At 40.2% G+C, this 12,635-nt stretch overlaps 1 protein-coding gene across 29 annotated transcripts in view; it reads right to left on the reverse strand.

Moving 5' to 3' along the window:
* Positions 1 to 12,635, reverse strand: part of ANK2 (ankyrin 2) — a 261,369-nt gene that overhangs the window by 107,265 nt on the left and 141,469 nt on the right. For all 29 annotated transcript variants that reach the window (XM_053940019.1, XM_053939994.1, XM_053939996.1 and 26 more), the window contains 2 exons: positions 9,228 to 9,326; positions 8,618 to 8,716 (listed from right to left, as the gene is read on the reverse strand). In XM_053940019.1, the coding sequence (XP_053795994.1) occupies positions 8,618 to 8,716; positions 9,228 to 9,326 (198 nt within the window). The remainder of the gene's footprint in view (positions 1 to 8,617; positions 8,717 to 9,227; positions 9,327 to 12,635) is intronic.

The following is a 12,635-nucleotide window of genomic DNA, read 5'->3' on the forward strand; positions in this document are numbered from 1 at the left end:
CATTAAATTGTCCCCAAGGCCTAATGAAGAACACAGGCTGAAGAAGCAGAAGGATTATTAGAGTATTGAGAAAATCATGCAGTTCTATAGCTTGGTGGAGGTTTATTTCATGGCAGGCTTTCAAGGAGCTAAGGTGCCTCTTTGCAGACAGTACTGAACTGTTAGCTGTGGGCTTTAGTGTCCATATACCTATTGTATCCATATACCTTACATCCATATATGAATATATATCTTTTTTTCATACTGATATAGAAAAGAGAGAAAACAGAGGTATATAATCTCTACATTTTGCCTGTTTGAAGAGGATTTACGAGAGTTAGCATCCTTTGACTAAACAGTTACCATAAACCCGGATGAACATAACTATTTTGTATTATTTTATGGGCCTCCAGGAACTGTTTAAGACTGTATTGGATGACAGAGATTACTGGCACCTCATGCAATGGTTTACAAACAAATGCTTGTATCTACTTAGTTTTACTCAAAAAAACCCAGATATTGACATGAAGAATGAGACAAGAGTGAGACAAGCTTAGATTATTCATCAAACAACTCACACACATTAGAAAATCTGTGTGTCATGGTCCTGTGCTAAAATACTGCTTTATGCAGTAAGATCATGACCATTTGGGGACCTTCAAGTTCAAGACCTGTTTGAGGGTTTTTTCTGTTCTTCAGAATATTGCTCAGCTTCAACAAGAACAGAAAGCTCCTAATCTACATCTTTGTTCAGCAACAGACAATCTTCCTGTTTTCCCCATTTTCCACAGGTACCAGTCTAAACTGGTGACATCTATGCCTCACCTTAACAGTTCTACCTGCAGGCACTGCTTCCCTCATCCCAGCTGCCAGGAATCTCTACAGGAGAGGAAATACCTCCAGCAGGTTGTTCTGTCTCCAAGAGGACAATGTTATGCAGGGAAGGAAAAGAACAGAAGCAGTAGGCACAAACTGAGCATCACTTTTTTACTGTGAGGGGACCAAGCACTGGCACAGGTCACCCAGAGAGGCTTTGGAGTCTCCATCTTTGGAAACACTCAAAAACCAGGACATGTTCCTGGGCAGCCAGCTGTGGGTGATCTCGTTCAAGCAGAGGAGGGGACAAGATGAGCCCCAGAGGTGTCTTCCATCCTCAGCCCTTCTGTGACTCAGTGAACAATCCAAGCAATAAACTAATGGTAATCAATTAAATATGAAGGTGACAAATAAATGCAATCTGCAAACTAAATTCCAAGTACACATCTCGATAGAACCATCAATATCATAATTCTGGGAACTTTGCTCAGTGCATTATACTCAGAGCATTATTTTCAGCCAGTTTATAAATAAACTCTTCAAAAGAGGATTATATCTGAGCAGGATAGATTCTCTGTATAAAAGGGTGAATTAAGGATAGATTAAGGTACCCATGTTAATTTTTTGAAGTCTCTTTTCTGTTGCTCTTAGTTTACATCAAAATCCAGGATTTTAACATAGCAAAGAAACTCTTTTTTATTAAAAAAAAAATCTCCTAAATAATTGAAGTATTACATCTATATTTACATTCAATCTAACAGCAACCATGAAATTTGTGAAGATAAGGGTATAAGATAAATGAAAAAATAAAGGGAAATTAATATAATTTAATTTTAAGGTGCCTAAGGAATATCACTTTGCCACAGAAAGTGGGCTACTCTGAAAAAAGATTGGGCATATTCAAATCAAGAGCTCCTATATCCACATTATGACAGAGATTCAGTAAAAATACCCTTTAGATGCATCCACAACCAAATGAAATGTTGTGGATTTCTGATGAAAGCACCACATGCTTTCAGAGCAGAAATTTTCCTCCATGCTTCCAAGTGAGCAGTACATTATATATTCACTTGCCTGGGCTATCCTTTCCTTTTATAACAAAGCCAGTAAGGATGACACAGAGATTAGATGTAAGTATCGGTACACATAGAAATGGTGGGTGTAGAGCGGAACATCCCTAAGGGGAAAGCAAGCTACTCTATTGTGACCTGCTGAAAAATCCCTCAGCCAGTATCAGCCAATTGTTCAGGTGACAACTCTTGCATCCATCACCCTTGGCAGATGCTGAGGCCCACAGAGCCCCAAAGACTCCAGATGAGAAAAGTAGTCAGTAACAAGGTAAGAATTACTGGATTTAGGGAGGCTGGTCCCTAAACTGGTCCAAAAGAAAAGTATTCACTTGTTTGAGACAACAGATTATAAAGTAACTTGTAATAAATATTGCTTTTTAAAATGTAGTGACACAGAAGCCTCCACTGAAAATAGCACCACCCCTTCAGCTGTCCCACTAATTCCCTAGTAATATAAATAGTGTTTGCCACTCTATACTTACACCATGGCAATAATTACAAAGCCTATGGATAAATGATGCTGCCTGGGCTGTGATAAACTTGCCAAGTTCATTCATGAGGAATCACCCAGGACTCCAAGAGCAGCACTATGTATATGACACCTGCTGCCTCCCCACTGCAAGGCCCCTCTCTTGGGAAGTGTGAGTCCAAGCCACTTCTGAGCCCAGATGATGAATGTAAAGAGCACAGATATTCTATTTCAGTAGCTTCAAATATCACAGTTTTTTCCTCAGGAACAGCCAAGTAATAACAGGGCCTGAAACACAGCCAGTCAGAAATCAAGATGTTCTATGCTGGTGAAATAACGTTTTTACTCCAAGGGAGCCTGTAATAGAAATGAAGCTGATGGAGAATAATGGGATAAGAACAGGTTGGTCATGCACAAGAAAACACCACTTTGATGCTGGACATAGGTGAGGGCTCAAAGGTTTAGTCAGGGAAGAGTCTCAGATTTTAATCTGGGCACTCATCCAAAACTGCATTTGGGGTTTGCCTTCTGAAACATGGTGAGGAAAAAGCAGTCCTGAAAGCATCCTTTTATTTTGCGTGGCTGAGGGCTGGAAGGACTGCAATATTGTGCTAAAACCAAAAATAAGATGTTTCTATTTATTTGGTTGTGGCTCAGTCATCCCCACACTCACAAATATACATGGCCAACATTTGCACTGCCTGGTTCTCACAGTCACCACTGCGTCATCCCAGCAGGGGAGAAATATGGTGTGTTGGTCTGCTGAGCCCTTACCCATCCCATTGGCATGTTGAGCTCCTGCAGCCTCCTAAAGCTAAAATGTTCTCAGAATAAGTATAATTGGCTGAAAAAACCACTTCTTGTTTCAATTAGAATATTTCCATCTAGACTATTTATCCTTCCATAGCAGTAAATTCAAAGAACTGACTAAGAATTATACTGTAAATATTTTCAGTTTGTTTTCAGTCTTTGTTGAAATATTTGGCTGTTTTCATTCTTTTTAATGTATTACTTTTGTTTACATCTCTCAAAATCCATATAATCCTCCAGAAGGCATTTCTTCCCTTTTTTTCCCTTTCAGTGAAAAAATAATGGGCCTGCCCCTTTATTACATTTGCCATGACCAACTGTTGCTAAATGTCTCCTCCTGATACACAGCAGCTAAAAATCTGCCTCTCTAAATATATTAACGTAGAAGAAGAAAGCTCAGTTGGTGGAATTAAAACATTTTGTCATAATGGAGTAGCAAATACTCTGCAAAATGTGCTCCATTCCAAAGGTTAGATTATCCTTACAACCCATGGGGGGAGCAATCCCTGGTAAAGCAAATCCTAGGGCATCCTGACAGAGACAAGCTGATCACTTCTCTGAGAATCACCTAAATCCCCCCTTTGCTTTTGTAGTAACACAGAACGTGGATGCTGACAGAGCTCTCATAGCTCTTTTTGGGAGCATGCATTGAGGCTGGAAATATGCTGCTCTAAGGATTGCTTCCAGCTGATCAGAAGTCTAGATAAGAGCTCAAGCAGAGAGACTGCTCACAACAGTCTCTCCTGTACATGGACCTAGGAAGTGGTGACCATAACAGGGGCAAACTTAAGCAACAATATTTCTTGGCTAATGCGTTGCCAATGCGCTTAGAGCAGGATGTCGAGGAAAGGAAACCGGAGGGCTTTTAAACAACAAAATCAGCTTGGGGGAAGACTGATTTATCTAATCCTTGCTCTCTCTGTATCTGGGTCACTTTAAGTAATCTGATGATTAAAAGGTAGCTCCTCCTTTCCTGAGGGCCCCTATAGAAAGCAGTGGTCAAAACACAACCTATCCTAATGGGGAACACATTGCGTTGTAAACTCAGTGGCAGGAATTCTAACATTGAAGGGAATCACCTCATTCTTAGGTGGCTACAGAGTGTGACAGTTCCCTTACTGTTCCCAAACAGGAGCAGATTGTATTTCCTCATTTTGCCTTCTACTTTTCAGCTTTGCACCTCAATCACTTGGCATTTGTCCAAGTGCCTCATCCTGGGAGGTGCAAGTCTCTACAGGAGGCTTTTCTTGACCTTGTCTGGAATGGAAGAATGTCAGGATGGACCCATTCCCTAAGGAAGGCATGGTTGGGACAGCTCAGCATCACTGTTGCAGGGACAGTCTACAGGAACACTCAAGTTAGGAGGATTGCTGCAGTCAGGCTATCAGCACATTTGGAAGGCTGATTTCCAGTGATCGGACATCTCTGATACCTGTACATTAGTCACATGGTCCAGGATGACTTAAAGAGAAAGCAACAGGAACAGAGAGTAATTTATCAAAGGAAAGGGTTGGACTGACTAAATCTGGTGATATGTCTTCCACCTGGAAAAAATTCAAGAACTCATGTAAAAATTCCTAGTATGTCAAAAATGTAGATCTCATTGAGAGGAAGAGCACAAGAAATTGTTACTTTTCGAATGCACAAGCAACAACTAGGACTAGGTTTGGGGTGAAGAGATGATGCAGCTGTGGAAGAAGGGTAAGGCTGGGCTCAGCGAAGGTGGGTGATGAGGGCATGGGTGTGGGTGGATGTGACAGAAGTGAGTGGCCAATTCCACTTCCATGGGTCTGCCTGATGGAACATTCCAATGCTCCCTGAAGACTTTGCATGAATTTCCCACTGAAATTCATAAGTACCTGGAGGATCACCCACCCAAGTGAACACATAGTTCAGCATGTATGACATTGATCATCCATGGGATGGACCCTGTTCTGTTCCGCAAGGAAACACAAAGTTCAAAGGAACAGCCTGGAACACCCCAGTGGATCCATTACCTACTGTGCATTCTCGATCATACCACCCCTGCATTACCAACAAGCAGCCTGGTCAGATCTACACGGGACCAAAATAATGGTCACATCAAGGAGAGAAATTGCAGAAATCGAGTTTTCACCTAATGGTACCTGTCTAGATCTGCTCACTGAACTATGCCTGGAGTCAATCAAGCAAAGGGCTTATACATACTCATTATATAAATATATTTACTATTTAATATTTCTAGCAAAAGGCACTTCTGAGCCAAAAAATTCCACACTTGTCCAGTTCTAGGTGGAAGTATGCCAGCAAAGAGCAGCATCTTGAAGATCTTTGGCCATTCTGGGTGTGTCCTTGTCCCAGCCTTTGCCTGAAACATGCTCCAGGAAGACGTGAGCTCTCAAATGGCACGCACGCAACTGGAAGTGGAGTCACTCAATTAGTAATCTCTGTGCAATTAGGCTTTGTATCAAAATAGAAATTACTTCTCTAAAAATAGCAGTGATGACATGTTAGCTCAAAAGGAACAGAGTTTTTAAAAGAGAAAGATGAAGAAAATAATATCTCTGAAGGCCAACATAAAACTGAAGGGCAAAGCAAAGTAATCTAATAGAAACCCAAAACCTATAAGATCAGAGCCCAGAATGCTTAACAGCCTCAGATAGCACAGATGGGGTTTGTAAACCCAGTGGTTTCAGTGGGTTTAATAGCATTTCCTGAGATAATTCTGTTATTTTGCTGTTGCAAAGAACTGGAAAATGAGTGTGGTGTTTCAGATGTCATTGCTTGTAAGTTTTGATGAAAGCCAGTGTTTTTAAGCCATTTAATTGAGAAAATGAAAGGAAAAACATCAAACTCAACAAGCTCAAGTTGCATCTTGAGCTTGAGCATCTTAGTCCTTTATCTACCAGTTCACCATCAGAGAAGAAATTTTGTCACTATGGGAAATTGTCATCACTGAAAAAAATGAGAATGACTTTGACAGATACTGAATTCTTTAAGGAGGAAGTGATGCTGCAACTAGAGTAACTCTCCTGGCACTAAAACACTACCAGCAAAGGGCATTTCACAGGGCCTAAAAAAAATAAAGTGTGAAATAACAGAGATACCAAGGAGAAGATGCAGTGTACCCTCAATGGCAACAACTGCAGCTAAAAGATTTGAGGGTGACAACATGGCACCTCTTCTTAAAAATGGAATTGAGGGAAAATACAAAAATTAGAAGTTGAGCATTTCAGTTACAATTTCTCACTTTTGTATTCCATTTTATCTTTAATTTGTATCTTGGTTCATTTCTCACTTTCTTGATTAAGCCCTTTCCTGATCTGTATTTTCTTCTCTGTTTTTTCATCAGTGACATGTTTCTGGACAAGAAAACCTGAGTTTTTGGTAACTCAAGCACATTCTGTTCAGTCACTCTTTTTCCTTTTTTCCTATCTAACGTCATATTTTTCTTTTTTGACCAGCTGTAGTTAGGTATGTTTCAACCTTGCTTCATCTGGTATCATAAACCACATGTCTATTCTTTACTAATTTTGGAGTTTCTTTTTTTTTTTTTTTCCTCTGTAACGTTTATTTTCTATGACACATGATTCTTGACATGCCAATGCAACCTTTAGCAGAAATGCACATCCATCAGCTTCATTCCATTCATGGAGCACAAAAACGTTACTTTATAATTAAGGGACACCTTCCACTGGAATGTCTCCTTGGGCAGTGGCAGCAAGAGCCTCTGAACATCTCCTTTCTTCTGGAAAAGCACAGCAGGGCAGAAAGACACAACCCAAAGGCCCCAAAGCTGGATGACAGCATGTTAAGGACTCCTGCTCCCAGTCAAGTCAACAGGACTTGTTTAATTAAGACAACAAGGCACAGAGGCAGGACACATCTGTATCCCAGCAGTTTCAATCCATCCTGCCTGGAGGAAAGCAGCGAGCAGTAATGGGGAAAATGTCCTCCATCAGATTAACTCAATTAAGTCAAGTAGCAAATGCCTGTTAACAGCTCTGAGTACATGACACAAAGCATCCAGTGCTAACAATAAATGTCTTCAAAGCTAGAATACAACAAAAAGTAATACCTGTGAACACATTTTACAATTCTAACTGGATTTTCTTTTTTTAATTTAGAAAACTTTGTTTGTTTCTTCAGCATAAGGAAAAGTTTTTAGGAAGACTTTTTGAGGAATAACGCTTCGTGAAAATATTTTTAACAATTATTTCTCTTACCATGCTCAAAACATTAAAGACTTTTTTATCTTCCAATACACATTAAAGGTTGATAAATATATGAAAAAATCATCCAGCTTGTTCATTATGAAAGGGATTTGCTATATTTTTGAACAAGGGAACTACATTTCTTATCTTTTAAGGGACTAGAGCATGGGGAGCAACTGACCATCAGCTGTCCTGAGAGAGCTGTTCCATAGTTTTGGAGCAAAAAGCATAACAAAGAATGTATTTTTAAAATCTTGGAGTTGGGCAACTTAAAGTTTTTTTCAGTTTCTTTCTCTTGTCTGAAAATGTGCTAATGGAACAGACAAACATTCATTCTGGAAAGCTGTTTATTCGTTTCCTGCTCTCTACTTACCTTACCCTGTCCATGGTGAATCTGTAACACCAAGCAGCAGGAAACCCTCCAGGTCCCAGTTTCCCAGGTCTGGGTAAGCAAGCTGTGGAGTTAGTGCTAGCAATTTTTTTTTTTCTTTTTTGAGGATGTCACCAGCCAAGTGCTTCAGAAAGATATGGTTTCTTTATCTTTATACCACCTGTTCAGCCCCTTATAGCTACAGACAGTTGCTATAATTAATGCAGCATTTACAGATATTAATCAAATTATTTATTTGATAAATGGTTCTTAATCCTAATCAAAGGAAATCATAGGTAAGGGACACCACCCTGTCCTCTGGTGTGTTTTGGAAGACCAGACAAGTTTCATGTCAGTGGAAATAAGAGGGCAGTTTTTACAGTTGGTTTTCCTGCCAGGACAAGGTGATTTTCCCTAGTTCAAATGCACATCACAAACTTTTGATTGAAATTCTTTCTGACCACATATGGAAGGAGTTGGGAAGCCTGGAGTAAGTTATCTGCAAACTTATAGCCAAAAAATAACCATAAAAAGCAATTGGAAAAATCAAGCCCTTGAGCAATTATCTTCTTCATTACTGCTCACCAAATTCCACTCAAATACAATATTTATACACTTTGGAATCTTTTAGTAATTCCTAGCCTTCTTCCAGAAATCGTTTAAGAAAATTTTCTTAAATTATCAACAACAATTATCAATTAAAATTATCAATTCCAAGTGTGGAATTATCAACAACAATGAGCATATAATGACTTCAAGTCAGTATTTACTTTTATTCTACTTAGGAAAGAATGCCTCAATTTGCTTGATTTGTCAGGCTTGGATGCTTAGAAGCAGTGTCTAATATTTCAGGTCTTATAAAAGCTCACCAAATAACTTTTAGAAGTGAGAAGGGAAAAGAGCATCATACCTGAGATTGTGCATTGATATTGGCTCCCTCCTTCACCAGAACTTTGACAACTTCAGCTTGTCCTGCTAAGGATGCAATGTGCAGGGCTGTATTCCCTTTCTGTTAGAGGGAGGGGGAAAATTCCAGTTATTATTAACCCTTTTCAGCAATCATTTCAATCAGCAGGGTTTTTTTAATAGCATTCATGCACATGGAGGTGTAAAGGCTAAAGGGAAAATAATTCATCCCACTGGTGTTTTTTCCATTGTGCCCATGGGTGAAAAGACTCTGGCTATTATAAAGTCAATTACTGTTTTTCACAGATTTGAAAAAAATCAAGTACTTGGAGCTATACTAATTCTCCTTAAAATAAGGAGGACCTGTCACTGGAATTAACTAAAATCTGGCATTGCTAAAAACTTCTAATGCTTCCCCTTTATTATACTAGAAATTATATTTTCCTCTTCATTTACTTCCAATGAGCTTCAGCAAGGCAACTCCCAGGCCATAACAGAAATAATAGTTTAAATACCAGTGCGGTATTCACATTATTCTCTTATTTTGTACTTTTTGGGGGTTTGTCTATATTTCTCATATGTATTGGATAAACTTAGAGACATGCATCAATTACCTTAGTGGCAGAATCCACAGCCGAGCCTCTTTCCAGCAATTCCTGTACCAGTCCCACGTGGCCTTCTTTGGCTGCCAGGTGCAGAGCATTGAGCCCATTCTGTAAGCACAAGGGCCAGATCCATTACAAATATCAGATACACATTCCTACCTCACCCTGGGATAAAGAGAAGATTAGGAGCTGGAATACCATTACATCTCTGAGCTGACTGTCTGCATAAGTCAGATACTTTGGACATGGCTATTTAAGCTGAGGCTCTGTGGGACAAACTTCTCTGGTAACATTTTTCTCATAGTAACAAATATATCAAGTCAAACTGTATTTTGTGAGTATCCAGAAAAGAGTCCTTGTTTTCTAATAACTTCCCATTACTACAGACTACTACCTTTGCCATCTCCATGGAGCCCAGTATTTCAAAACTTGAGTGTTTTTCTGCCTCACTTTGCTGTAACCTTATCCAGCCCTGCTGAGATTTTATCAATACTGAGAAATCACAGGACTTAGCCAAATTTACACAGGACGTGTCTACTCAGTCAGGGTTATTCCATGCTGAAGTAACCACCCTGAACCCTGGTCTCTCCTCTGGGATAACTGGTATCAAATAGAAACACAAAAGCACAAATAGGCCAAAATGGCTGTTGATCCCTTTGACTTGCAAACTGATCCTTGATCTGGCACTTCTGCTGGTGTCTGATGAGCAAGTCTTCACTAAACTTTGAGGTTTTGCAATCTCAGTCAAAAAGGAAAAGAAAATTAATTCAATAAATGCAGAGAGTATTGCAAAGGTAACCTAAGAAAGTCAGCATCTAAATCCTCTCCACATTCAATAGGAACAGGATACTTTATCTCATACAAATTCCTGTCTTGAAAAGCTGATCTCCCTCTTCCTAGTATCCCCCTTCCACCCAAGGAAAAAAATTAAATTATAGTCTATTGTAGTTGAATTGCCAACCTGTTTTTCACAATCCTAAGGTATTTTTCATGCTACATCAGGCAGGTGACAGCAATAAATATTGCCATTCCCTCCAGCATTCTCCTGGTTTCCATATTGCAGGCATCAGGAGCAATACTCAGGTGTTTTGAGTAACCAGCAGCAAATTCAGCACTGGGGAATTTTTATCACTTTTCTTGTCTCTGAGAAGTTCAGAGTAATTTCAGCTGTGAAATAAACAGGCAACTTTTTGGCTTTTATTTGTCCATTCACAGAGGCAGCTGGAGCCTGTAATTTCCAGTGGGATTTTAAAGCACTTAGCACTTCACAGGAGGTACTTGATGGGAGTGGGTCCAATGCCTTCAGACACAGCAATGCAAACACATTTCAGCAATAACTCCATTTGATTCCACATCTATGTAAGCAGCACAGGCAGATTTTGTGGTCAAATTCAGAAGTGGAACTATGAGAAAAGCAAAGGAACTAAAGGAAGGCCATGGTCACAGGATGCCAAAAGCAGAGGAACAACCCTCTGCAGCCTGGTAGATAGGAAATGTTAATGAGAAATGTGGTTTCAAATCCCATTATGTGGGAAAAGCTACAGCAACCAGACCATCCTTATTCCAGAGGAAACACTCTTATTACAGAGCTGCAGAACCCAGGGGTAGCAGTAGTGCCATGCCCTGGTCAAGGATAAATCCTTTGCCAAAAATATGTGGTAAGGTTGACCATAATCACCAGGATGAGGAATACTGCCCATGTCAGGGAATATTTTGCAGGCTGAACATGTTTCAGAGAACTCTGATCTTTCTTGGTTTTTAACCTCAGCTGAGTACCAACTAACCATAATTACTACCTACTGTGGCTGCGAGCTTTGAGCTAGTGTTTTGTGGGGAAACACACAACGTTCTCCTCACCGTTTAAGAACAAAGACCTGTTCTCATATCTGATCTCACAGATTCTGTCATCAACACTTTCCATGGGAATCTGAAGGGCAGCTTGTCCTCCTCACTGTACACAGCTGATGTATTGCTGCGACATGTTATTAACCTTCTTCGCTCTTTAGGGACAAACAGCAGAGAAACTGCAAAATTCATGGTCCATAAACGCCTCTGAATGCAAAAGGATGAGGATAAGCCTGTGGTTCAGTTTACCATGTGCCAAAATATGGAGAGAGCAAGGCTTGTCCCAGTGCTTAATCTCTGAAAACACTTGTATTCCTACCTCTGAGCCACATATCTGTTGATGTCACATTAAGCACCTGAAAGTTGATACTGCTGCATCAACTGAGTTTCTTCACAATACAGGACTTCGTTTTAATGCATTAAAACATGAGCAAAAAGAATAGTTGAGGTCCAGTAAAAAGTTTACAGGAACAGATTCTAGCAAAAAATAGGACTATAGACATTCAAATGCTATAATTCCTTAAATAAAGCAAGCTGGGGTAAGCAGTAGCAAGCAAACCCTGCACTTTAAATGCTGAGGGCCAGCACAACTGAAGCCTTAAAGCAACTTTTGTTCTCTTTCTCCCTAATCAGAACCAACGCTGCAATTATTTCCCAGCCCACATGGCTGATCCCTGCTACTTCTGATGATGGAATCTCAGATTTAATCAATGCAACTCCTCCGTTCCTATCAACTGGATTTTTGTAGTTCAGAACAACAAAGGTTTCTGACATGTCCCTTTTTCTCTCCCCTGCCCACCAAAAAGTTGGGGAGGGTGAAATGAGTTGTCTGCTAAGCAAAACTGTGCCACATAAGGACAAAGCCTGCATATGCCATAACTGCCATTCTTTTGGAGACTCCTTGGTAATATTAACTCCCATAAAATAACGTAATACTAAGCCTTCCAAGCTGGTTCTAGTTTACAAGTGTTTCCCTGCAGTGCCTAATTCCCTCAATTTTCTTTCTCCTCTACCACCAAGGTAGAGACTTCAATGCTTTCTGTCCCGTGGAGTGCTACAAACGTGCATGTACCACTGACTGCTCACAGCACATCCTGTAGTGCCACCCTAGGTATTTTCACTGCACTGGAAAACTCCAGGGATTTCTTGGACGTCCTAAAAATCACCAGCCTATTTTAAGCTAGTCCAAAGTCAATCACTTATTCCCCAGAAGACAGGCACTGACACTGCTCTTGTCTGGAAATCACCCAAAAAATTCCCTGCTACCTCTGCCTTTGTATTCAGTTGCCTCATGGAGTGATCCTCAAGCAGTGGAAGCTCTTTCATCACTGCCTGGTTCAGCATCAATCCTGCTGTGCCATTTACTCCTTCTGGGACATCACCCAGAGCCAATAGCTTCTCCCTTTCCCACCCAACCCTACTGTGCCAAAGTAAATTGACACCATGGAAAAGCTGTATCTTGGTAGAGCATCAGATCAACCTGTAGTTCAAAGGACATTTTAAATCAGCCAAATCAGTGCTCTGTGAGCTTTTACACCTTCCCTCTAAGCTCAGCTCTAAGAGACAGGTATA

Source organism: Vidua chalybeata, chromosome 4 (assembly GCF_026979565.1).
Source record: "Vidua chalybeata isolate OUT-0048 chromosome 4, bVidCha1 merged haplotype, whole genome shotgun sequence".
NCBI lineage: Eukaryota > Metazoa > Chordata > Aves > Passeriformes > Viduidae > Vidua > Vidua chalybeata.